This window comes from Pan paniscus, chromosome 15 (genome assembly GCF_029289425.2).
Source record: "Pan paniscus chromosome 15, NHGRI_mPanPan1-v2.0_pri, whole genome shotgun sequence".
Lineage (NCBI taxonomy): Eukaryota > Metazoa > Chordata > Mammalia > Primates > Hominidae > Pan > Pan paniscus.
In genome coordinates, this window is record NC_073264.2 from 66028203 (window position 1) to 66054761 (window position 26559).

The 26559-nt window shown below is 40.2% G+C and overlaps 2 protein-coding genes across 6 annotated transcripts in view; one reads left to right on the forward strand and one right to left on the reverse strand.

Moving 5' to 3' along the window:
• CHURC1 (churchill domain containing 1) lies at positions 1-20610 on the forward strand. 5 transcript variants are annotated; one of them, XR_004666215.3, is made up of 5 exons: positions 1-168; positions 9618-9753; positions 11627-11700; positions 12168-12313; positions 17752-20610. XR_004666215.3 is itself a non-coding variant. In XM_008977761.4 (4 exons), the coding sequence occupies exons 1-4, from the start codon at positions 49-51 to the stop codon at positions 17842-17844; spliced, it is 423 nt and encodes a 140-aa protein (XP_008976009.1). In that variant the 5' UTR covers positions 1-48; the 3' UTR covers positions 17845-20610. The 5 variants fall into 5 exon arrangements, 3 of the variants coding, with proteins under 3 accessions (XP_008976009.1, XP_008976010.1, XP_008976012.1); XR_004666216.3 differs by having other exon boundaries at positions 11630-11700; XM_008977761.4 differs by lacking the exon at positions 12168-12313.
• The window catches only part of GPX2 (glutathione peroxidase 2), an 8464-nt gene continuing 2031 nt past the window's right edge, over positions 20127-26559 (reverse strand). Inside the window, exon 2 of the mRNA XM_003824048.5 lies at positions 20127-25456. Coding sequence (XP_003824096.2) covers positions 25106-25456 — 351 coding nt within the window. The 3' untranslated portion in view covers positions 20127-25105. The remainder of the gene's footprint in view (positions 25457-26559) is intronic.

The window sequence follows — 26559 nt, forward strand, 5'->3', positions numbered from 1 at the left end:
CGGCTCGGTTCCCGAGACGGAATACCCAGGAGTGGAGTACTTGGGCGCATGCGGCAACCGTATCTCAGTTCTCGCGAGGTTTCGTCTTCCCGGAAGCGTTGGAGGACATTCCCTGTTGACTGCGTCGCGATGTGTGGCGACTGTGTGGAGAAGGAATATCCCAACCGGGTGAGCGACTGGGCGCTCCCTTGGCCCGCGGGCGGCCCCCGAGGTGTCTCATATCCAAGGCTGGCCTTCCCAGAGAGGCCGTACGTGGGGCGGACTCGGCCGCACTGCCGGTCCCGGTGACCCAGTAGCGGTATTTAGGCACACCAGGGATGGCCTGTGGCGGTCGGCACCTCTGGTACCCGCCCTGGCGGCTGACCTCAGCTGTAGTGGCCGTTCTCTTGAGCTCCAAGGAGCAACAGAGGAACCCCACCACCACCACAACCCCCATCGACAACCGAGGGACTCCCCCACCCCCACTTCCGGTCTCATCCTCAAGCTCGATTTGATGAAGTACAGTTTTCTTACCGAATTCTAGCGCTGGAGGGGACCTCTGTGGTCATCTGTTCTAACACTTTTGCAGATGAAGAAACCGATGCCCAGAGAGGGGAAATCACTTGCCCAAGTTCACATTCTAGTTGCATGGATGAGAGCCAGGACTAGAATTTAGGTTTCCTGCCTGTTACTGCCTTCTAAATCTCAGTTACTTTCAGGTTCAGGAGTTTGCAAAGCTTGTCTATTCTCATTCATTCAAGGCATCCTTGTTGAACATTTATATATGTGTAGTTAGATTACTTTGCTAGGCCAGAAAGGGATTATTTCTCCTCTCTTTGAGACAGGGTGCTGCTGTTGCCCAGGCTGGTCTCAAATTCCTGGGATCAAGTGATCCTCCCGCCTTGGCCTCCGAAAGTGCTGGGATTACTGGCATGAGCCACCACGTCCGGCTGGATTATTTGTTTCAGAGAAGAAATTAAAAGGCACCTTTGGTGCTGCCTAACAGCTTACAGTTTTGGGGAGTATGTGACTAACAACAAATGAGTAGCTCAGTTCAGAAATGCTATTCAAGTTTAGGGAAAGACTTGAGGGGATAGTGCTGTTCTCCCCTGAGAAAAGGTGGACATCATCTAAGACTTGAAGGACAGTTGTAATTAGGGTAGAAAAGAAGGTGAGGAGCTGGAGGATGGGGGAAAATTACAGAAATGGAATTTGTGCATTGGTTGGGAAGGAGGGAGAAAGTCTCTGTAGTTCCTTATGTCTTAGTATCTTGTGGGTAATACTTAGGCTTTTGAGTAGCATGTATAACAGTATGAATTCTCCTGTAGTAAAACTACTTTGAAAAAACGGGTGAGCCTTATAAAATACAGACATGACCCAGTGATTCCCATTCTAGAAAAATGCATGTGTATATGCTTCTGAAGACTTTTATAAATAAGTGTTCATAACAGCATTATTTTTGTAGTAGATTGGAAAAGTAACTGATCTATTCATTAGAATGGAACACCATTAATGAATGAGGAATGGAAGTGAATGAATTAGAGCAGTAGTTCTCTACCAGGAGTGATTTTTGGCTCTTAGGAGACATTTGGCAATATCCAGAGACATTTTTTGGGTGTCAAAAGGGGAAGTACTACTGACTGCTAATGGGTGATGCAAGGGATGCCGCTAAACATCCAGCAATACATGGGACAGCCACCACAACAAAGTATCACTCCCAATGTCAATAGTGTGGAGGTAGAGAAACCCTGAATTATAGCCATGAAACCAAACTAGAATTACACAGCAGCCTGAAAAGTCTTACAAATAGTGTTGATGAAAGAACACATAAAGTATAATTCAAAAAGAGGCAAACCAAAATATATTATTCAAGGATGTACCTGGGTGGTAAAACTGTAAGGAACGCATACAATTACTGTTAAGTCGAGATAGTGGTTACTCCTAAGGGATTAGGGTGTGATCAAGAAGGGTCACATGAGAAAAAGTCTTCCCGGGTGCAAGCAGTGTTTTATTTCTTGATTTGGGTGGTGGTTCTACAGATGTACACTTTATAATCATTTCTTGTTCGCTACATTTATGTTTCATGTACTTTACTGTGTACTATTTCATTTTTTTAAAGTTTAAAAAGATTTTTATGAAACCAGTAATAAACATGAGCTATTATGAGACCATGAGGGAGAAGTTTGCAGTAGAGAATATTAAAGAGATTAAGTTGGATTCTTTTTTGTTGTTGTTTTTGTTTTTGAGATGGAGTCTTGCTCTGTCGCCCAGGTTGGAGTGCAGTGGCATGATCTCGGCTCACTGCAAGCTCCGCCTCACTGGTTCATGCCATTCTCCTGCCTCAGCCTCCCGAGTAGCTCGGACTGCAGGTGCCCACCACCATGCCCGGCTAATATTTTTGTATTTTTAGTAGAGACAGGGTTTCGCCTTGTTAGCCAGGATGGTCTCGATCTCCTGACCTCGTGATCCACCTGCCTCGGCCTCCCAAAGTGCTAGGATTACAGGCGTGAGCCACCGCGCCGGGCCTTAGTTTGGATTCTTAAGAATGGAGTTATTGTAAAACTTAAAAGTCATATTGAGAAGTTTAGAGTTTACATTTTAGGCATTGGGCCACCATCAAAATTTTAATAGAGAAATGATTCTGAAATCTGTTATTTAGGAAAATGAATCTTATGGCTGAATGTTGAAATGGTGGGGTAGAGGGTGTGTAAAGACAGAACTCCACAGGGCATTTGAGGAGCCATAGCAACAGTGGTGTAGGCATGAGATAATGAAGACCTTATTTCAAAGAAAGAATTAGGTTGGGCACGGTTCTCACACCTGTAATCCCAGCACTTTGGGAGGCCAAGGCAGGTGGATCACTTGAGCCCAGGAGTTTGAGACTAGTCTCAAACATGGCAAAACCCTGTCTCTACAAAAAATACAAATAGTCTGGGCACGGTGGCTCACGCCTATAATCCCAGCACTTTGGGAGGCCAAGGCTGGCAGATCACCTGAGGTCAGGAGTTCGAGACCAGCTTGGTCAACATGGCGAAACCCCGTCTCTACTAAAAATACAAAAATTAGCTGGGTGTGGTGGGAGGCGCCTGTAATCCCAGCTACTTGGGAGGCTGAGGCGGTAGAATCGCTTGAACCTGGGAGGCAGAGGTTGCAGTGAGCCGAGATCACACCACTGCACTCCACCATGGGCGACAAGAGCAAAACTCCGTCTCAAAACAAATAAACAAACAAAAAAAAACCCACCACAAATATTAGCCAGGCGTGGTGGCATGCACCTGTAGTCCTAGCTACTTGGAGGTTGAGGTGGGAGGTTGCAGTGAGCCATGATCGTGCCATTGCACTCCAGCCTGGGCAACAGAACGAGACCCTGTTGAAAAAAAAAAGAATTAACAAGATTCAACCTGTTTAATGTAGAAGTGAATAAGGGGAGACCTATACATGATCACATGATCTCAGGATTTTCAGTCTAGGCAACTGGGATGTTGGAAGTATCATTACAGAAATTGGAGGCATATGGGAAGAAAAAACAAAATTGGGGACAAATGGTCAAATTGTTATTAATATCATGCTTCACCTGAGGTTGAGAATATCTGAAGGGTCAAGTGAAGATATAAGACTGCAGTTTGGGTACAACTATGTAGATAGATGAGTCAGTCAAATACAAGTGTCAAAATAGGATTTGTTCTCTGAGGAAAAAAATGTAGAGAATCAAGGACTGAGCTCCAAAGACTAAATTAACTTCAGAAATGAAAATAAAGTATAAGGAAGAATAGTAGAAAAAGGGATTGAGGTGATTGGAAAACCAGGAGAGTGCCTTTCAAAGGCACTTTTCTCTGATTTTTTCTGTTCTAAAATAATTAAAAGACTGTCATGAAGAAGAATTAAACTTTTCTTTGGAATTTTAGAAGGCAGATTTAGAAATAATTAGTGGGTGGATGTTACGGGTCTTAGACTTTGAATCAGAATAAAGAACATTCTGACATTTCAAAATGGAATGAGTAACTCTTAAAGGAATTAAGCTCTCTTCCTATTGTTCAGTAGAGACTAACTGACCATTTGGAATGTCAAGGATCCTTCCAACTCTGGGGTTCTTTGAAGTCATGACCTATTTTTAAGTGCAGTAAGAGCAGAAGCCCACTGCTTTGCTCAGCTTTGCAGAAGCTTAGCAAAGGGAAGGGTAATAAGAAGATGGTGGGCCGGGCCTGGTGGCTCACACGTGTAATCCTAACACTTTGGGAAGCCGAGGCACAAGGATGGCTTGAACCCAGGAGTTTGAGACCAGCCTGGGCTACATAGTGAGACCCCATCCTTATTAAAAATTAAAAAACATTAGCTAGGCGTGGTGGTGTGTGCCTATAGTTCCACCTACTTGGGAAGAGGCTAAGGCAGGAGGATTCCCTCAACCCAGGAGTTCGAGGCTCCAGTGAGCTAAGATCACACCACTGCACTCCAGCCTGGGCAACAGAGCAAAACCCTGTCTACTTAAAAAAACAAACAAACAAAAAATCATTTGCTGGGAAGCTCTAAGTGTAGAATGAGTAAGTAATAGTTAATTATTTATCTTCGATTACATAAAGTTGTTTGGAGTTTTGTCATTTATTTTTACAAACTAGAAATATATAGTACTGAATTCTTAATGGGGCTCTGGCTTACTTGCTTATACTGTTAACACTGAGAATTTGAATTCAAACATGAGTCAAGTTGGAATGAACCATACTAATTTTCTGAACCCAAATGTTTTTTAACTCAACGGCGAACCACATTTTTTTTTTCCTTCAGAAAAGCATTTAGCAAACCAGTCAGAACTAGAACTCTACTACATTTTCTAAAATTACTGAACAGGCACAAAATTGTAATCAAATATTTTTCATATCAAACTGGAAATGAAACATTTCATATATTTTAATTTCAGCTTGAAATTTTGTTAGTAATGCAACAGGAATACAGAAATACATTATTAATCAGTGGGAAAAAATCAATGTTAGTGATATGTTTAAAATTACATGTTTTGTATTTGTCATTTAAAGCTAAGCTACCAAACTTCATATATTCAAGTTGTTGCTTAGTAGATAACATTGAACCAGATTTAATTAAATGCTGAGTAATATATAATTAGCAAAACACTTGTATGTAAGAGTGCCTTAAAATGATACTCTGCATCTTAAAATTTATAGTTATAAGTGCCTATATTTAAAAAGTATACTTTTCAATCAATTACCTAACCTTCCACTTAAGACAATGGAAAAATGGGCCAGGTATGGTGGCTCACGCCTGTAATCCCAGGACCTTCGGAGGCTGAGGCTAGCAGATCACTGGAGGTCAGGAGTTTGAGACCAGCCTGGCCAACATGGTGAAACCCTGTTTCTACCAAACAATGCAAAAATTAGCCTGGCATGGTTTTGTGTGCCTGTAGTCCCACCTACTTGGGAGGCTGAAGTGAGACAATCACTTGAACCCAGGAGGCGGAGGTTGCAGTGAGCCAAGATTGCGCCACAGCATTCCAGCCTGGGTGACAGAGTGAGACCATGTCTCAAAAAGAAAAAAAAAGAAAAAGACAATGGAAAAAAAAAGAGCAAACTAAACCCAGAGCAAGCAGAAGGAAGGAAATAATAAGGATCAGAGTAGAAAATACTGAGAGAATACAGTAGAGAAAATCAATGAAACAAAAAATTGGTTCTTTAAGAAAAACCGTATTTTCCATTTTTAAACATTCCCTGGCAAAATATATACATTAGCTATTAACTTGTATCATCTGAAATAATTTGCTGGAAAAAAAATTGATCCAGTCTTTATCAGAATAATTACAGCTTTCTCGTAAGATTTTATAACATACTCTCATATTAATTATCCTTATAGTTTTCAGCCATTTCTTCTTGCACACTTGTATACCTTTACAAATCCTTAACCAGGATTTATCTGAATCAGATTTTCTAAGGGTACTAAACATGTCGACTTTTTTCCTTCTTTAAGCTGTTATGGTCTACTGTTATTATTGTGGAATTGATTTGAATTGCATTCTTTTCCACCTATTATGGGAGCCCGAAAACCTTCCCTGAATAATGTGTGCTTTAGTTTACTTTCCCAAATTTGGATGTTAATAGTCTTGGCTCATCTAATAAAAGAACTGTGCCTCACTGATGAAGGTTACTCTTGCTGCTTTCAAATGACCAGGGCTCTTAAAGAAAGTCCCATCCACTTCTTATATACTGTACTTGTATTTTGCCATTTGAAGCATTTACTTACCAGACAACAGATATATAGATACTTCTCGTCCTTCAGTGTTTTCTTAGAGTCACATTCAGCCTACTTTCATGGTCAGATTACAGAGGCTAGGCCACGTTGTGCAAGGAACCTGTGTCTGTGGATGCAGTCCAGTTCAGAGTTATATTTATTTGAAATTGGCATTTAGATCTTTTTAAAAACTGTTTTGTTTTCCTTAATTTTTTGGAGTCCTTGGCAGTCAGATTTTATAGATTCCAGGCAGTCCCAATTCAAACTCCAGTAGACTTTTTTGTAAAGTGTGTAAGCTCATGTTAAAATTTACATGAAACTGAAAAGAACCAAGAATAGCCAGATTATAGGACATAAACTACCTGATTTAAAGACTAACTATAAAAACTATAGTAATCAAGAGAGTTTGATATTAGTGGGAAGGTAGATATATGTATCAAGGGAACAGAATAGTCAAAGCAGACCCACATATATATGGTCATTGACTTTTTTCTACAAAAGCACCATAGTAATTCAGTGGGGGAAAAGACAGTTCTTCAACAAATCTTGCCAAAACAACTGGAAATCCATATGCAACTAAATAAACCTTGATCCTTACCTCATATATAAAATTATTTCAAAATGGATTATAAACCTAAACCTACAAACTAAAAACTATAAAACTTCTAGAAAAAAATGTAAGAAACTTTTTGCAACCCTGGGGTAGGCAGAGATGTCTTAGGAGAAAAAAAGTATAAATTATAAAAGAAAAAATGTTAAATTGGACTTTATGAAAATCAAAACTTGTTTGCTCATCAGAAGAAACCATCAAAAAAGGCAAATCAATGACGGAGAAAATATATTTGGGAAAAAACTTGTATCTAAGATATATAAAGAACTCTTACAACTCAAAATAAACAACCTAACTTTTTGAAAATGGGCAAAAGACTTGAATGGACATTTCATAAAAGAAGATACATGAATAAGCACCATGAAAAGATGCTCAACATCATTAGTCATCAAGGAAACAAAAGTTAAAACTACAATGAGATACCACTTTACATCACTGAATGGCAAAAATAAAAAGCAATACCTAGTATTGATGTAGCTATAGAGCAACTGGAACTCACACATTGCTGGCAGGAATGTAAATTGGAAAACCATTTGGCAGTTTCTTGTAAAGTTAAATATACCATATTTTTACCATATTAGCAATTCCACTTCTACATATTTACCCAAGGGAAAGGAAGACATGTATCCATCCAAGACTTGCACATGAATCTCTACAGCTGCTTTATTCATAATAGCCCCAAATGGAAACAACCCAAATATCTACCAACAGCTGAATCCTACAGGGAATACTATTTGGCAATGAAAAGCAACTACCAGTACCTGGAACAACAGTGATGATGAACATAGGCATTATATCGAGCAAGGAAAATTGGATGCGGGAGTATACTGATTCTGTTTATATAAAATTCTAGAACGTGCAAGACTGGAGATGGAAATCAGATCAGTGGGTGTCTGGGGTGGGATGGAGGTTAGAGATAGACTGAAAAGCATGAAGGAACTTTTTGGGGTGGATAGAAATGTTTTATACCTTCACTAGGGTAGTGGTTACATGGGTATATACATTGGTTAAAAGTCATTCACCTATGTATACCCTTACAGTGTGTGAATTTTATTGTATGTAAATTGTACCTCAGTAGATTTTATTAAAAAAAAAAATCAAAGGCTGGGCACGGTGGCTCATGCCTGTAATCCTAGCACTTTGGGAGGCCGAGACGGGCAGATCACGAGGTCAGGAGATCGAGACCATCCTGGCTAGCATAGTGAAACCCCATCTCTACTAAAAATACAAAAAATTAGCAGGGTGTGGTGGCGGGCACCTGTAGTCCCAGCTACTTGGGAAGCTGACGCAGGAGAATGGCATGAACCTGGGAGGTGGAGCTTGCAGTGAGCCGAGAGCATGCCACTGCACTTCAGCCTGGGTGACAGAGCGAGACTCCGTCTCAAAAAAAAAAAAAAAAAAAAAAAAAAATCAAAGCAAAGCATTTGTTCTTAATAACTGGAAATGTATACTTTAATCCTAAGGCCCTTTTCCCTTTTAGTAGTTAAGGCAGTGCACCTATGATTTAATAACTATGTAGTAATGTCTTGATTTCTCCCACTAGAATTAATCTCTTCCTCAATACATAGAAGGGAGAGATTCCTCAATATATAGAAGGGAGAGATTAATTCTCCCACCAGAGTTAATCTCTTCCTCAATACATAGAAGGGAGAGATTAATTCTGGTGCTTGGAATCCAGAAAGACTTCCTAGTGGCATTATTTATGGTGGATCTTAATTTCGCTGATGCTTCTTAAAACTCCTTGAAGGTAGCAACATGTTTGGCTCATCTTTGAATCCTCTGTTGTGCTTTGCACAATATCAGACACAGATGCACTGGAGAAATGTTGATTTGAGTGATTTTTAATCACATTATTTAAAAATACTCTTTAAGTGTGTTGCTGAGAAATGGGATTGGACTAGATTATTTATAAAGTGACTTTTAATTATTAATTATTAGCCTTTAGCAAAGACTTCCTTTGGGTCGGGGACGGTGGCTCACAACTGTAATCCCAATACTTGGGAGGCTGAGGTGGGAAGATCATTTGAGCCCAGGAGTTTGAGACCAGCCTGGGCAACATAGCAAGACCCCATCTCAATTACCAAAAAAAAAAAAAAGGCTTCCTTTGAGCCAGGAGCATAAGTTATTTAGAATTTCTTTTTTAAAAACTTTTTTTGAAAATTTGTATAGTTTCTTAGTAAAGATGTAAAACCCATTCTCTCTTAAATGCCATTGTGTCAGTCTTATGAAATGAAGAACTTAAGCTTCTCTGCCTCAATCATGTGTATCCTTAAGGACTGACATCTATAGAGCTGAGAGTTTACTTTTGTTTATTTTGTATTATGATCAAGGATCAAAACTATTTGAACAAACAACTAAACATCTATGTAAGATCATCTTTATCATTGACTCAGTTTCTATTTTGATTGAATTTAATTTTAGTTGGTATGCCTCGTTTAATATTGTTGGTTATTAAATTTTTCTAATTTTCTATTTTCATATTTTATATTAAGGTTTCCTTAAGTTGTTTCTAAATATCTATTTTCAGTTTATCCTCCCTTTTCAACATAGTGGCAGTCCTTACAGACTTGAGGATCTAACACTGCACTTTAGTTGCTTTTTTTTTTTTTTTTTTTAACATGAGTAACACTTCTTTAGGAAAGCTAGTAATTTCAAAAATTATTTGGTATATGACCTAGAAGTAAATGCTGGCCATTTTTTAGTTTTGTTTTGCCTTTAGAGATTTTAAGTCTGTTAATCATCTTCACTAAAGATTTTGAAATGTAAAGAAATTAAATTCCTGTTTCTGATATTTTAGGGTAATACCTGCCTGGAGAATGGATCTTTCTTACTGAACTTTACAGGCTGTGCAGTGTGCAGTAAGCGGGATTTTATGCTGATCACAAACAAATCCTTGAAAGAAGAAGATGGAGAAGAAATAGTTACCTATGATCGTAAGTAGACTTTATTTTTTAACCTGAGTGTGTTAGCAGGTGTCAGCTTTTGGAAGTCGATATGTTACACAAAATATTCTGAGGCCTATTTCAATATTGTATTGCGCACATAATTACTAGTTAGGTCTTTAAGAGGAAAATGTCATTAACACCTCATTTATCTGGGATATCAAATAGTCTATGTAAATGACTTTTGCAGATAACTAAAGCTTACGATTCAGGAACTGAATTTTTTTTGTTTATCAAATTATTTTTCAGGGACATATTTTTAAAAGCTTTATGCTGCCTTAACAAGATATACTTTTTATTATTGTTATTATTGTGACCTTAGGGTCATCCATGTGAGTTTTCACTTTTCTGCTACAGTATAATACCATGATATCCTCCAACAGCTATTAAAGTGTTTAGGGCTGCTTGTGCCTATACTAAATGACTTCAGGAATGCAGTGTTTTTTTCAGTCTTGTTTCTGCTCAGAATGTCTAGCTTTTTTTTTCTTCTCCAATCTCACTGTCAGTCTGTTGTTCCTTACTTTTGCTGCTAAATAATAAGCTGCCTTCCTATCCTTCTTCTCGTCCTCAATACTGGGAAACCAAATAAACTATGTATAAAAAAATCAATTCTGAGGTTAGCAGTAAGGATTTCTGTAAGTTAAGTATATGTATACTTCAGTGCCCAATATTGTGAGAAGTATTTAACTGTTCACATTCCCTTTTTGCTTGTCTCCTGGTTCTTGGGTACCTTCTAAACACATGAGGAATAAATGTACAGGTAATGGTATTTTGTCAGAGGAGTTTGAAAGACAGCAGGCCTTTAGAATGGAGTCAGATAATAATAAATGTTCTAAGCTAGAAGAATCTTTTTCTTTCTTTTTAGCATATGTTTTCTTTAAGCTGTATTTCATTCCAGGCAGTAGGGCATAGTGGTTTAAGAGCAAGGGCCCTGGAGCTAGGCTGTTTGGGTTTGAATTCTGGTTCCAATACATCCTGGCTCAGTCTTGCTAGTTACTTAACTGAAGTATGCCATTGTTTCCTTATCTCTAAAAAGGTGGTGATGATACTATCTACCTCATTGGGTTTTTTAGAAGATTAAATATTTAAAATAGTAAGCACTCAATAAATCATCGTTTTTACTAGATTATTTTGTTACCATTAAATTCACTTTAATGCCCAGCTTTGGTTTTTATTTATGATTGGATATAGTAGCACAGTTTATATTATTCATGATAATGAAAGCTTTTACATAGTTAAATAGGTCCAGCTGGGATGGGTGCGGTGGCTCACGCCTATAATCCTAGGACTTTAGGAGGCCCAGGAGGGTGGATCACTTGAGCCCAGGGGTTCAAGACCAGCCTGCTCAACATAGTGAGACCTCACCTCTACAAAAATTCAAAAAAATTAGCTGAGTGTGTTGGCACATGTCTTGAGCCCCTCCTGGGCTCAAGTTATCCTCCCAGCTACTCAGGAGGCTGATTTGGGAGGATAACTTGAGACTGGGAGGTTGAAGCCGCAGTGAGGCATGGTTGTGTCACTGCACTCCAGCCTGGGCAACAGAGTAAGACCCGGCCTCAAAAAAAAAAAAAAAAAAAAATTGATCTAGCTAGTTTAAAAATACACTTAAATATCTTTTAACTGATTCTCTTAAAGAACTTTTGGTGGCAATTAATAAAAGCTCAGACTCAGAATTATGTAATGTTGCTATGTGGCAGATTCTGAATTTTTTAAAAATCAAGGTAGATACTATAATGGGTTTCCTCCTATGTTAAATATGACAGACTTAAGATTCTCTTTAAATAATATGCTGAGAATAGAAATTTTAATAGAAGTTTTAAGAAACTCTCTAAGACTTAATTATGTAAGTCTCTCTTTGTTTTAGCAGATTTGTGTAAGAATTGTCATCATGTAATAGCCAGACATGAGTATACATTCAGTATCATGGATGAATTTCAGGTAAATATAAATATGGGTATAAATATAAATATGGGGAGGTTAGGGGAATAATAAAAGTGCTCTTGAGACTCTAAATACGGTTTTCATAAGTGAAGTGCAAAGCGTTAGCATATATTAAAGGAGACTATGCCTTTTTTTTTTTTTTTTTTGAGATGGTGTCTTGCTATGTTGCCCAGGCTGGTATTGAACTCCTGGGCTCAAGCAGTCCTCCCACCTCGGCCTCCAAAGTGTTGGAATTATAGGCATGAGCCACTGTGCCCAGCCCCATGCCTTTTTTATATCTGTGCAAGTTGAGAGACAGACTTTAGATGTGGGTGGATTTGTGTAAACCTGTCTTCACGAGAATCACAAATCAAAATGTGTAGTTTACAAATGATATCTCAGCCCTGTCATTTTTGTTTATAAAGAATAGTAGCACATTCTAGCTTCTTATGAGATTACCATTGTGCTTCTTTTTTTCTGCCCAGTTACGTGATTGCACAGTTGTGGGCTTTTAAGTGGTGTCCTGTCAACTGCCACCATACTTGCCCGGCATGGAAATTGTGATAAGGAGGTTTTCTTTGTTTTCCCAAGTTGACATGTAGAGTTGAACAACTCTGCAGTCTCATTTGTGGTAAGACATTATAGTATTGTTAAGTAAAATTACAAGCTGTGTGTACCATGGTTGGAGGAGAAACGCAGAACCACTGTGAAGCTGGAGATTAATAAGAGATTTATCATAAGGATTAATCCTTACACAATTGTGAGAGTATGTGAGGAATTCTCTGGAAGGTTGATATAGGCCTGTAGTTGCTGAAGATACACAGGTCTGATGGTCAGAAAGAAAAGCTGGGCAGTGGGGGAGAGCCAGGGACAAACTGAAACCTATCTCTGTCCCTCACTGCCTGTTTTCAAGCCTTCAAGTTGAGTTACTTATTTTGTGTGAACTACATATTTGTCCATAGGATATAAATATCAGGCTAGAGCTTTTAACAGCCGAGAGAATTTTTTCAATTCCCTTCACATTTGGATAGTACTTAATTAGGAAAATAATAATAATCTTCCATAGCAGAATCATAAGATAGTAAAACCCCTCTTATTCCTTATTTTAGCATGGAAGAAAGTGCTTAGTCACCTGTCAGAGTCTGGTCTGATATGTTGTGGTTAATCTAAAATAACATCTTGACTATATTTTATATTTCTTCAGCATCCAAAAATTATGCCTCGAGAAATATTTATATGATATGCGTAACTTAGGGCAAAATTGACATCTTAGTGAATGAGTAGTGGCCACATAGGGAGATGAGCATCTCCTGGGCTTAAAGAAACAGTCCTATTCTTTTATGGGAGGAAAGGAGTGCTTATAGCTATTTTCAAGACACTCCTGAAACTCACGTGAGTTATGTACAGCTCCTGAATGGATATTGAGGTTGCCTGTTTATGTCCTAACCAAGCCATTGTAAATTAGCTAGACCAAAGTCTAGCTGATTTTTCCTTTTTGACTGAATGCAGCCATTTTCAAAGCTGCCCTGGAAATTACTCTGGGACAGGAAGAAGGTAAAGGAAGGTGGCTTGTAGTCACGATGCAAGAAACTATGAAATGGTGAAAATGATTCTTAAACTAGACTCTCTACTCCCAGTCTACTTCTCCCCCCACCCCACCCCCCCCCCGCCGCCAATTCATACTCCATACTCTACCATCATATTAATTTTCTTAAAATAATGTTTTCAAAGCTGGACACAGTGGTGTGTGCCTATAGTTCGAGCTACTCAGGAGACTGAGGCAGGAGAATCTCTTGAGGCCAAGTGTTTGAGTACAGTCTGGGCAACATAGTGAGACCCTGTCTCTACTAAAAAGTAAAAATAAATACTTTTGGGTGACCTCATTGGCCTTCCCATAGTGCACCTTTAGCTACAGTACAATATCCAAGCTCCTCATTTCAAGGTTCTCACTGGACTGGCCCAGCTTCCCTTCTTTTATTTCCTGCTACTGTTTCATATGTACACCATACTTAGCATTGTCCCAACTTTACTCTTCCTTCTCTCCTGTTAGAGAGAAAGATTTTTATTTACCCCTCTCTAATGCTACCCCTACTGCATTTCCTCAGGAATCTCATGTTATCGTCTTTCTTTCCAGTGTACTTTGATTCATCCTGTAATCATTTCTTCTTCCTCTTGCTTCTTTAGTTGAACAGGTTGTTTGTTGCAACAAGGTCTTACTCTGCCGCCCAAGATGGAGTGCAGTGGCCTGATCACAGCTCCCTGCAGCCTTGACCTCCCATGCTCAGGCGATCCTTCTGCCTCAACCCCTCGAGTAGCTGAGACTACAGGCACTAGCCTCTGTGCATGGCTATTTAAAAAATTTTTTTTGTAGAGATGAGATCTCACTTGGTTGCCCAGGCTGGTCTTGAACCCCTGGGCTCAAACAGTCCTCCTGCCTCAGCCTCCCAAAGTGCTGGGATTACAGGTGTGAGCCATTACCTGGCCACTTGAATGGGTCTTTACCCTATTTTCCTTATTTTCCTATACTCCTCTTAAGTACCTACAAAGTGATTTTCATTTTCTCTGTGCTAAAACTATTCTCTCATACGTTTCCTATAATCTAACCACATCCTGTGACTGCCTTAGTTCTTTTCTCTCTTACATGGCTTCTGCATCTAGTTTTATTAACTATTGTTGTCTTTTTGAAGCATTTCTGCCCTTGAGGTCCATAGTGCTTGACTTCTTTCCTTTTTAAATCATTTTAACTGCTCCTTTGTGTTTTCTCTTAGTTTTCTTTCCTGTTTTCTCTGAAGTGATACTCCTCAGCTTTTGTTCTGTGGTCTGGAACCTTCTTTATGCTCTCTCATGTAGTGAACACACATGTACTCAGTCTCAGTAGAGACCTATTAGATACCTTTCTCATTTCCTTCTCTAGCCTTCGTGCCTACACCCCTCATCCCCTCTTTTTTTTCTTTGTTTTGCTTGCCTTTTCTCTGACTCTGGCACCACACCTCATGTCAAGGACCATACCCATTGAAGGCTGAATTACTGCAGCATTCCCCAGACTGCAGTTCTGCACACTGCCATCAAGTTAATCTTCTTAAACATGTCATCCTCCACTCCCCTGCTGACAAACCAAATGTAGCTTCCTTTCCCTTTTACTCCGTAAGCGATGCGCATGCTCTTTTCCATATTGCTGTCCATATTCTTGCCTTTTCCTTGATTTGAATATTCCCTCTCTCTACCTTCAAGCCAACTAAATCTTACCTCTTTCTACCTGAACTCCAATTCCATCTCCTCTTTGCTCTTCAAGCCTATGCATCTTCTCCCTTTTCTGAACTTTTCTTGTACCTATGTCAGGCCCTGACTCTAGTGAATAGCCACCTGGGAACTTCTACCTCAGCCTAATGGCCACAAGAACCCTCCATTCTCAGCTGCCATTACTTACTGTCCTTGTCCCCACCCTACCCCAGCCCTTCATCCTATCCTGGCAGTAGTTCAAGTTCAAGGTGGGATTCCCAGCCACCATTGTTGTTTTATATTAAACATAGGAGATTTAAACATAGTCCAAAGTAGGCAGAATAGTGTACTAATGTACACTACCCATCTTCATGTTGCTTTATTTATATTTCACCATTCTCACATCCCCCCATAGGATTATTTCAAAGCAAATTCCAAACGTATCACTACCTCTTTAAATACTTCATTAGTCTCTCTGAAAGATAAGTATTCTGTTTTTAAAACAACCATAATGCCATTATTAAACAAAGTAGGATTTTCTGATGGCAAGACTAGGGAGAAAGTGGAGACAGAGGGACAGAGTTTACATGGAAAATACATGATAAATTATTATAGGTATCCTTTATTTAAAAAAAAATCCTCCTAGCAAAAGCCCCCCCCCACACACACACCAAAATTGTGTGTTTACTTCAAGAAACAAGACAGAAACTATGAGACTGCTTTCTATTCCTCTGTGGGCCAGGGAAGGAGAAGACTTGGAGTCAGAATTAACAGGGACTAATAGAGGAAGAGAGTAAAGCTAATAGAGAAAAAAGTAAAGCCCTCAGAATAAAAAAAAAAAAAAGATCTGGTCTTACTCAGAGGTAATTCCGCCCACTCTGCTCTTCCCTCCAAATATTTCCCCCTAGGCCCTGCCCAATTGGAGCCTTTGAGAGTCCCTGTGAATGACTGGGGGAATTATTTTCTGTACTTGGCTGGTTTTGATAAAAGGTGTCCTAATCTCATCATATTCCTGGCAGCATGAGGAGATCTGTTCCTGGCATCCCAAGTTAGAATTCTAGACATATTTTCCCACAGAAGCACTTCTATATATGGTTAGATTCTATGGTGCTTGAACAATATAAATTTAAAAGACTTGTGGATTTTCCTGGGAACCTAACCGCCATGTATGACATTACTTCTGTGGTAAATTGCTTTTGAATTCCAAATAATTGACTTGCAATGAAATTTGGGTTCCAGACCGCCTATAAAGATTACAGGTGTAATCAGTCTCACTGATTTAATAGTCTTGCCAGATTATATGTTAGGTTTTTTCCCCCTCCCAAGTTAGATTGCAGATTGTATAAAGTCAGACTTTGTTCTTTCATGTCTGCCAGCACATTGCAGAGCATGTAGGCACTCAGTATAAATTTGTCAATGGCTGGATTGGTTGAAAACTCAAGTATTTGTTTAGCCTCACACATTTTCTCTTTTTGACTCTTTACTTTTTTCCTTCTTCTTTTCCTGTAAAAGGTTGCCATCCAAATAGCAATGCCTGGTGGGTTGAAGCAGTGGAAGTATTTGAGAACAGTAAAAGACCTTGAAGAGGATGTATTTTTATTTTATTTTTCATTCATAAAGCAATCTTTCCACTGCCACAACTAAGCTCCCCTCCTGAACTCACCAGTAGAAGATGGAAAAGGCAGTTGCCTGCTTCTATTTCTTTGTACCACAGTCATTGTTTACCTCTGTGGCCCTCTCTAGTGACTGTCTAAACCTAAGAAACACAAACTGCCTTGACTGATCAATTTCCAGACAGCTAGCAAACTTAGCATCAGGTGTGGAAATTCTAGAAGACTTAACATAGATGTTTGTTTTTGTACAGAGAAAAAGGCTTTTAAATGAAAGGTTTCAAAGAAATATGTCTCTGTAGTTTATGACTGTTAAATATTCTAGAAAGGGAAAGCTATAAGAGTAGGACTTTGGGCTGGATGCAGTGGCTCACACCTGTAATCCTGTCACTTTGGGAGGCCAAGGCAGGAGGATCACTTGAGCATAGGAGTTTGAGGCCACCCTGGGCAACATAGTGAGACCCCATCTCTACAAAAAATTTAAAAATTAGCCAGGCGTGATGCCGAATGCTTGTAATCTCAATTACTTGGGGGTCTGAGGTGGGATGATCACTTGAGCACAGGAGGTCAAGGCTGCAGTGAACCATCATTGCGCCACTGCACTCCAATCTGGGCAACACAGTGAGACCGTGTCTAAAAAAAAAAAGAAAAAGGACCTTGCCCTAAGGGTTTTTGCCTAAAACAAAATCTCCTCTATTACCAATCTGGGCATTTATTAAGCCTAGGAAACAAACTTCTTAAATGGATCAAATTCCCAGACATCTAGCCATCTGAAAATGAGGCAGGACATACTAGTGAATTTAACATAATTGTTTATTTTCCTAGGGTAGATAAAAATAGCTTTTTCAGTTTGGGAATTTTCTCCTTTCAAAAAATTGTTTCTGTTGTGTATTAGTGTTAAATATGCTAGAAAGGAACAGCTGTAAGAATAGGAATTTGTCCATAGGGACCCACACTCAAATTGCTTCATTACTTTAAATAGCACTAAGCTAAATATATGTGCTTTCTGAGAAATAGCCATGTATTTCCAAGATGACATTTATGTATCAATTTATATAAACAACAGGCTCTGGAATATACAGAATAAGCCTAAGACATTGCTGATACATGTTGAAGAAATTGATCCAATGTACAGAAAGAATATTCATGACAATTTGTAGAGAACATCTTAACTAGAATAAGTTATAAAGCATCTTTTTCCCTGTTCCTCTAGGTAATTATGCACTTTATCTTGTTCTAGGAGTATACCATGCTGTGTCTGTTATGCGGCAAAGCCGAAGATACTATCAGTATTCTCCCTGATGACCCCCGACAAATGACTCTCTTATTCTAAGGATCCTTCTACAGATCTGTTATAACTATATTGTGTTGGTTTACAATACAGCAAGCCTGATGGTTTGTCTTACTTCATTCATACTGCAAATTCTTTGCATATTTTTTTTCTGCTTAGACTTACTTATTCTTTGAGGAAAAAAGGTAATGTAGGAGCTCATTGTTCTCTAGAGCTGAGCTCTTCTGCTAAAGTTCAAAGTTCACATCAGTGTAGCCAGAGTGAAGCATCTTTGTTAGCAGTTATGTGGTCAGAAAACAACTAGAATGGGAGTACACCTGGTGCCCAGATTTTGGTTTCCAATAAAAGGAACCAGGGCTCCTTAGAAAATCAACTGATTCTAGAACTGGGATATGAACTATACAAGATGAGCCTAGAGTATCTTGTGCCACAGAAAAATGAAATACTGAAATTAAAAAAAAAAAATCACAGTGATTGGGAGTATGTCAGCATGATCGAACTGAAGGATCTCTGAAAGGCCACAGCTGGAGCAATTTGAGTAACAAAATAAAGTAGTATTGGGTTATAACCCAAACTATATAATAAATATTTACAAGCCCAAACTAATATAAATGATTGAATGGGAACAAATCTCTTGTGCAGAAGAATTTCAAATAATTTATGTAGATACTCCCCACTTAGTGGGCTCTGCATAGTGACTTCCTTGCAGAGTATAATATGGAAAGGGGGGAAAAGAGTAACTTTACAGTGGAGAAATCTGACAGACACCAGCTCAGCCAGGTGATTGAGGTTAACATCATCCATGATAAGCCCTTTTGATAGCATGTATCCTTGATAGCATCACATCATACAGAAGGTGATAAGAATGGCACTTTACCTCTGTGGTCCTCCTCCCCAGAACTCAGAACCCAAGTCTGATCAGGAGAAAAACATCACACAAATTCCAATTGAGAAGCATTCTTTAAAATACCTAACCAGTACTTCTCAAAACTATCAAGGCCATAAAAAACAAGGAAAATCTGAGACATGGTCACAGCCAAGAGGAGCCTGAGAAGACATGACTGCTAGATGTAATGTGGTATCCTACATGGAATTATATACCACGAAAAGAAAAAAAGGTCGTTTGGTAGAAACTAGGGAAATCTGAATACAGTGTGGACTTTAGTTAATATAAATGAGAAAATGGTTTCATTGGCTTTAAAGGGATTTTAGAATATCTTACTTTGCATAGTTTCATGAGCACTGGCTAGGAGGTTATAAACTCTGGCATTTAGGCCTCTCTGCCATTTAGTAGCAGTATAGTCATTAAGCAAAGCATTACTCTGGACTTTATTGTCCTGTTTCTATCAAATTGGACTAATAAAAATTGATATAATACATTCATCACAGTATTGTTAGGAGATTTAAATGAATTAGTGAATGTAAGATACTTTAGAAAGCATATAAAGTACTAGAAACAATGAGGTGGCTTCAATTAGTGCTCATTCTGAGACCTAAATTTAAAGGGTCAGGCATTAGAAACAAAAGTGTTTCTTCATATCTAGGAGATTTGGAAATTCTGAACTAAGGTCTTATAAGAACAAGAAATGAGCAAAGTGTTCATTGTAGATACTAGGGAAAAGCTTTGTTGAATAACAGTAATGATGATAATATCTGAGCTTTATTAAGTACTTACTACGTGCTAAGACCTTTTTAAGCACTTATTTAATCCTCATTAACAAATTCATAAGGTAGGTGCTATTGATAGTTTAGCCATAACCAGATATGGCTTGTTATTTGTAAGTTATCATGAAAAGGTTTATATTCACTATTCTTTATTTCAGTGTAGCACTTTTAGAGCCAAAAAAAACTCAGGCACAAAGAAGTTAAATAACTTGCCAGGTGCGGTGGCTCACCCCTGTAATCCCAGCACTTTGGGAGGCCAAAGCAGGCGGATCACCTGAGGTCAGGAGTTTGAGACCAGCCTGGCCAACATGGTGCAACCTCGTCTTTACTAAAAATACAAAAACAAAAATTAGCCAGGGGTGGTGGTATGCACCTGCAGTCCCAGCAACATGGGAGGCTGAACAGGAGAATCGCTTGAACCCGCGACAGGGAGGTTGTGATGAGCCAAGGTCATGCCACTGCACTCCAGCCTGGGAGACAGAGCAAGACTCCATCTCAAAAACAAAAACAAAACAAAACAACAACAAAAAAAGAAGTTAAATAACTTGTTTAAGATCACACAGCTAGTGCAGTTACCCCCCTCTCAGTAATTATGTTTGGCAAATATGAAATACAAGGATCTGGCAAGGTTAGGAAGAGGTTAAGAATATCAGTGACAGTACTCTGAGGCATCTGGGCATGTCAGATGAAGATTTATTATTCAGAAAAGTTAAGTCAGCTGTTGTAGGGATCAGTTGTTTTATTCCTGGAAAATGTTTTTCATTTTGCTGCAAATCTATATCTGACCTGCTGAGGAAATCGTTTGGTGAAATGAATCCAGAAAGCAGAGAAAATGCTTCATTACTTTAAATAGCAGCATTAAGCCCATTATAGCCCCTGAATTGTCCCTTCCTTGAGTTTGCTAATGCTTCCAACTTAGTCATTTGAAGCCCAAGAGTCTAATTTTATATGCCCTGCCAATGTCCTCATCTATTGCAGAATGTATAATTATCTATTTGTTTTGGACTATATGTTACAAAAATTTAAAACATAAGATCCTCTCTCTATATTTCATTATTGGTAAACCCACATTGTGCTGTGTTTTGTGATATTTTATCATTTTCTAGATTCTTATGTGGATCTAATAAAGACCACTTGAACCCAGTTTCACAGAATCCTTATTTTTCTGTTCAAATTAGGAATTAGGGACATGGATGAAATTGGAAATCTTCATTCTCAGTAAACTATCGCAAGGACAAAAAACCAAACACCGCATGTTCTCACTCATAGATGGGAATTGAACAATGAGAACACATGGAGACAAGAAGGGGAACATCACACTCTAGGGACTGTTGTGGGGTGAGGGGAGGGGTGAGGGACAGCATTAGGAGATATACCTGATGCTAAATGACGAGTTAGTGGGTGCAGCACACCAGCATGGCACATGTATACGTATATAACTAACCTGCACATCGTGCACATGTACCCTAAAACTTAAAGTATAATAATAATAAAATAAAAAAAAGGAATTAGGCAAAACATGGCTCTTCTTTTTACTTTCCTTCCTGAGATATAAGACGGAAGAGAAATCACCTGTGGGGATAATTGGAAACGTGGGGATAATTGGAAACGTGGGCTTATCTTGGCACCTCCTTTTTCTCTAATTATTCTGTGATGTACAGGTCTGGCTAGTTAGGCTCCTGAAGTTAAAAGCTCAGCCAGTATTTGTTGTTTTGTTTGATCTAGCTCTTTCTCACATGGTTTTAGGTTCTCCCAGTACTAATTTAATTGACATCAGATAGCTTGGGCACAACCAGATATGGCTTGTTATTTGTAAGTTACCATGAAGAGGTTTATGTTCACTGTCCTTTATTTCAGTGTATCAAAAGTCCGTTCGATTTCATTCTTTCATGTTGTGAGCAGGGCTAGTTATTTGAGGCGCTCAATTTAAAAATGTATGTTTTTTTTTACTGTAGTACAAGACTGTTGTAAGATACAGTATAGTTGGATAGAAAAGGAATTAAAAGATCTGGGTCTAGAATTAGCTTTGTCACCTGCTAATAATGGGACACTGGGCAAGTCACTTATCCTGTCTGTACCTCAGTGTCTTCAGTGGAAAACTAGAAACCATCATGCCTCCACAGAATTTTTAAATCTAATGATTTTTAAATCTAATGCTGTGTGCAGGCAGCTGTCAGTGGTCTTTATGAAGAAAAATCTGAGCTAGAAGAAAGCACTGTTGTGTTATGGTTAAGAGTAGAGGCTTTGGAGTCAGACTGACCTGGCTTTAACTTTCAGCTTTGCTGCTTCCTAAGCTGTGTGTCCTTGGCAAGTGTCTTGCCCAATTACCTTTTCTTTTAATAGAAATAACAATTTTTCATGGGATCTCTATGAGGGTTAAATAACCTAGTGTATATAAAGTACCTAGCCCAGTCTGTGCCCATAGTAAATATTAAATGAATGGTAGTTTGGATGATGGTCGTGATGGTGATTATAATAAAGTTCTAGAGTTTGACTCAGTGTTTTTGAGACAAGGTCTCATCCAGGCTGGAGTGCAGTGGTGCAATCATAGCTCACTGCAGCCTCAAACTCCCAGGCGCAAGCAATTCTCCCACCCTAGCCGCCTGAGTAGCTGAAACCATTACAGGTGTACATCACCATGCTCAGCCGATTTTTTTTTTTTTTTTTTTTAATTTTTTGTAGAGACGAGGTCTCACTGTGTAGCCCAGGCTACATAGTGAGCTCCTGGGCTCAGGCCATCTTCCCGCCTCAACTTCCCAAAGTGTTGGGATTATAGGCTTGAGCCACCACACTGGGCCTCAGTGTCTCATAAACTAAGGAGAGATAGCTATGGGAACATAGTCATGAAGATAATTATCGATTTCAGTGTCTTTACCCTGGCCTCCTAAAATCACTTGTTCCAAGCTCTGGTTTTTTTGTTTTGTTTTTTGTTTTTGTAAGAGCCCTCAGGTTAGTGATTCTCTCTGTCCCTCCTCTGAGTTGAATAGCATTATCTCAGCACTTCTGGGAGAGTTGTTAAGGAGACTTCCCCCTCCTTCTGGGTGCCCCTAGGGAAATCTGATTAAAAGATTTTTGTTTATCTAGAAAAGTGGGTGATATTTTAAAGCTTTGCCTTGTCTGTTTATGATCACAAGCTAATACTTCTGAGGATGATAAGGGGGACAAACAAGATGAAGAATAAAGGAAAGGAAACACTTTCTAATTTCTCTTCATTTTAACAACAGCACAACTAAATATTTGGTAAACCTAAACATCCTTTTAAAATAGAATCTTCCAGTCTTGCCTTCCCTGTTTCCTCCTGAGCTGAACAGATCAGGTTCTGTCTGAAGCAAATAGCATTTCCCCTCCCAAGTGAAGAGCCTTCATTCTAGCTTTATGGCCTTCTCTTGACTTTCTGCAGAATCACTTATACTGTAATTCCCATTCCTTTGGGAATCCCTAAATAATTCCTTGAACTTGGGCCTCAAGGGAAAGACCGAACACATTGTACTGGTGTCTCAGGCTCTAAGTTGCCTGTGGCATGTTTCCAACACCCGAGATAGCTGGCTCTGTTACTGCATGTAACAACAGGCTATGGTACTGTCAAGGTGATAACTAGCATCCAAGAAGAATTCTCTGTTTTGTCAGGAAAGCAATTTGTCTGCAGTTACTGCTCTAAAATCAGTACATGGTCCTGCCCCATAATAATTCATACCCCAGCTGTTGACTTTAAGAGCAGGAATCTGAAAGCCTTGAGGTTTCAAGAGTGAAGGTAAGGGTAGCCTTAAGTTAGCAGAAGGCCCTGCAGAAAGGTGTCAGGGGATTCCCACTGTAATACTCAGGTTACCCTTTTGAAATAAAGCACTGTTGACAGGTTTAGTTGAAGGTCAGACAGTGGGGATCCTAAACATCTATTCCACATTCACTCTCATATGATGCAAGTGCTTAGAAAATGGTTAGGGTAAGCAGAACAATTAAAGGAAAAACATTTTCCCTTCAGCATTGGGCTTCTCAAGCAGTGTGTCCAGTTTGGAAAACTGTCCCTTCAGGGCTTCAGTGAATAGAAGTGAAAATATTCCATCTAGTGGTCAAAGAAGGGAAGGTGAAATGAGAAGTTTCCAGGATGAGGTCTGTGGGGCAAGGTGACAGGCAGTGGCCTCTCAGCAGGTATCTTTTCCAGAACATGATAGAACCTGACCTTGGCGGTGGTGATATGTTTTGATTATGTCTGCACTGGGTGAGGAATTGGGGACACCATCCTTGCAAGGCCTCTGAGCAAAACTGTCCTCACAGTGAGGAATAATGATGTTGCAAATGGCAGATTATAAACAGCCTGACTCTGAAGGGAGGCTCTCTCCCATCCCCAACCCCTTCCTTCTTACGGAGGAAGAAATGAGTCCAGGCATTCCTGCCTCTATTTGTCTCGAGCCTGAATTTGTGAATATGTGATTTTGAGAAGAATGAGGGTGTAATGTGAACTTTATTTATTTATTTTGAGATGGAGTCTCACTCTGTCGCCCAGGCTGGAGTGTAGTGGCGCCGCCATCTTGGCTCACTGCAGCCTCCACCTCCCGGGTTCAAATGAGTCTCCCACCTCAGCCTCCTGAGTAGCTGGGATTACAAGCGTGCACCACCACACCTGGCTAATTTTTTGTATTTTTAGTACAGACAGGGTTTCATCATGTTGGCCAGGCTGGTCTCGAACTCCTGACCTCAAGTGATCCGCCTGTCTCGGCCTCTCAAAGTGCTGGGATTATAGGTGTGAGCCACCACACCCAGGCCATGAACTTTAAAAAGGAGGGAGAATCAGTCTAGCAAAGGATCAAACACCCGAGATGTTTGATGATCAGGAAAAAGATAAAGTGCTGTTTGTGTTCTCAGTAACTACACCCTCTATGCCCTTGCTATTGGTAAACATTAACTAAGCTGACTGCCCAGGAATTTCCCAAGGCACAAGTCAGATCTAGTTGGCCCAGTACCCACAGTGCTATTATTGATGCTTCCTGACTGTAATCCTCCTAACAGCCTCCCAATATCCCCAACCAAAGGACTCATTGTCTTTTCCTCCTCTACCTCCCATTATCACTTTCTCTTTTTCCCCAGTTCTGAAGAAGAGCTGTAAAGGAATAATATAATTCACATTTCCCATAACTGCACCTGCCACTGCAGACCTTGGCCAGCGCTTGCTTTCCTGTCAGTAATTAGGGCATCCCTTGATCCGTCAGATCCTCCCCTCCCAAAGCTTTGTGTGCTAGCAGCTCCTCTATCCCACCTGCAGTTTGTAGCTTCCCTCCGCCCTCTGTCAAAGAACACACACACAGGCTGGCCGTTTCCACACCTGCCCTTTATTGGTCTCTTCTAGCAGAGTGGCTCCAGGCCCTTCACGCCTCTCAGACACCACCCATGAGGGTTTAGGAAGGTGCCATCATTCTGTGAAGGCCCAGAGCTTACCCAAGTCTTGGAGCCCAAGTTAAATCACCAACCAGAGGGTTGGGAGAGGAAAAGGAAACAGGCAGAGGGGAAAGGCAAGGCTCTGCAGTGAAAGGGACTGATATCAAGGGAATGCTGAGGTCCAGCAGTGTCTCCTGAGGGCATGCTGCATCCTAAGGCTCCTCAGGACTGGATGGAGTAGGAGATCTGTGTGCTGAGCAGTTCACATCTATATGGCAACTTTAAGGAGGCGCTTGATGTCAGGCTCAATGTTGATGGTTGGGAAGGTGCGGCTGTAGCGTCGGAAGGGCTCTCCCTCCGGCCCTATGAGGAACTTCTCAAAGTTCCAGGCCACATCTGAGCGGCGCACAGGGCTCCAAATGATGAGCTTGGGATCGGTCATGAGGGAAAATGGGTCATCATAAGGGTAGGGGAGCTTGTCCTTCAGGTAGGCGAAGACAGGATGCTCGTTCTGCCCATTCACGTCACATTTTTGGACAAGGGTGAAGGTGGGCTGGTATCCACCCCCAGGACGGACATACTTGAGACTGTTCAGGATCTCCTCATTCTGACAGTTCTCCTAGGGGAGGAAAAAGACAAAGTGCGTGGACAGGGGGTGGGGGAAGAGAAAGATCCACAACATGAAACTCTTTCACCCTCCTACACTCCCTCCCCAGGGTCATTCTTTTTCACTGTGAAGGAGAGAGAGAGAGAGAGACAAGACAGACGAGGTGTTGCTCACTGCAGCCTTGAACTTCTGGGCTCAAGCATTCCTCCTGCTTCAGCCTCTTTAGTAGCTGAGACTAGAGACACAGGCCACCATGCCCGGCTAATTTTTTTTTTTTTTTGTAGAGCTGGGGTCTCACTTTGTTGCCCATGCTTTGGCTGCTCTTCAAGATTTAGCACTTCTGAGCTGTTGCTTTTGTCTCCAGTCTACCCTGAGCAGTTCTTAAGGTGTTTGAAGCAGAAGAAAGAGAAAAGAGGCTTAGGTTATACTGCTTAGAACCTCCTCTTCAACTAACCTACCGACCTACCTACCCATAAATCCATACCTACACACACACCCCTTCCCTTTCCTCTGCCCTGGTTTTGCCTCGCCTGCTTTCAATTGCACGTGTGTTGAGTATAGCCTTTGCCTCTGCCTACTCAGCTCCTTGAACTGAGGGTGAAATTGAGACCCAGAGGAATGGGATTTACAGCTTCTTGCTTTCTTCTTGCCTTGTCCTAGAACTGAAGTACAAATGGGAAGAAGCTTTGATGAAGGAAGACCCCCATCCAAGAACATCTAGTTTTCAGGTGCCATAACAGCAGAGCAAGTTCAAGGCAACAATGAATGTGTACTCTAAATGGAACTACTTAGTAACTAACAGGCATGAAGTAAATAGGATACAGGATTTAGGGTTCGGCAATAGGCCAGGGGGAGGGGGAGTTGAGGAAATAAGGGCTTGATGGCTAAAGATTGTGAGTATGTAATTATCATTCTTTTCTTGAGTAGGCTGCTACCCAAAGACTGCTGCACCTCCTATCCACTCACTGCTCTCAGCTACGCATGCTTTGGCTCAAAACCTGGTCCCTGCCTTTCCCTCCCCACTGCCATCCCTGTCCTATTCCCTCTCAGCATCACCATTCATGACAATCCAAAAGGCCCGTGGGAACCCTTCTTTTCCACCTCTACCTTTCCAA

What these genes read in the sequence shown, in the direction of transcription:
- CHURC1 (XM_008977761.4), top strand. Translation starts at nt 49, where the DNA reads ATGCGGCAACCGTATCTCAGTTCTCGCGAGGTTTCGTCTTCCCGGAAG. An exon ending in AGAAATAGTTACCTATGATC is followed by an intron (nt 9,754 to 11,626) that starts GTAAGTAGACTT and finishes TCTTTGTTTTAG; the next exon opens with CAGATTTGTGTAAGAATTGT. An exon ending in GTATCATGGATGAATTTCAG is followed by an intron (nt 11,701 to 17,751) that starts GTAAATATAAAT and finishes ATCTTGTTCTAG; the next exon opens with GAGTATACCATGCTGTGTCT.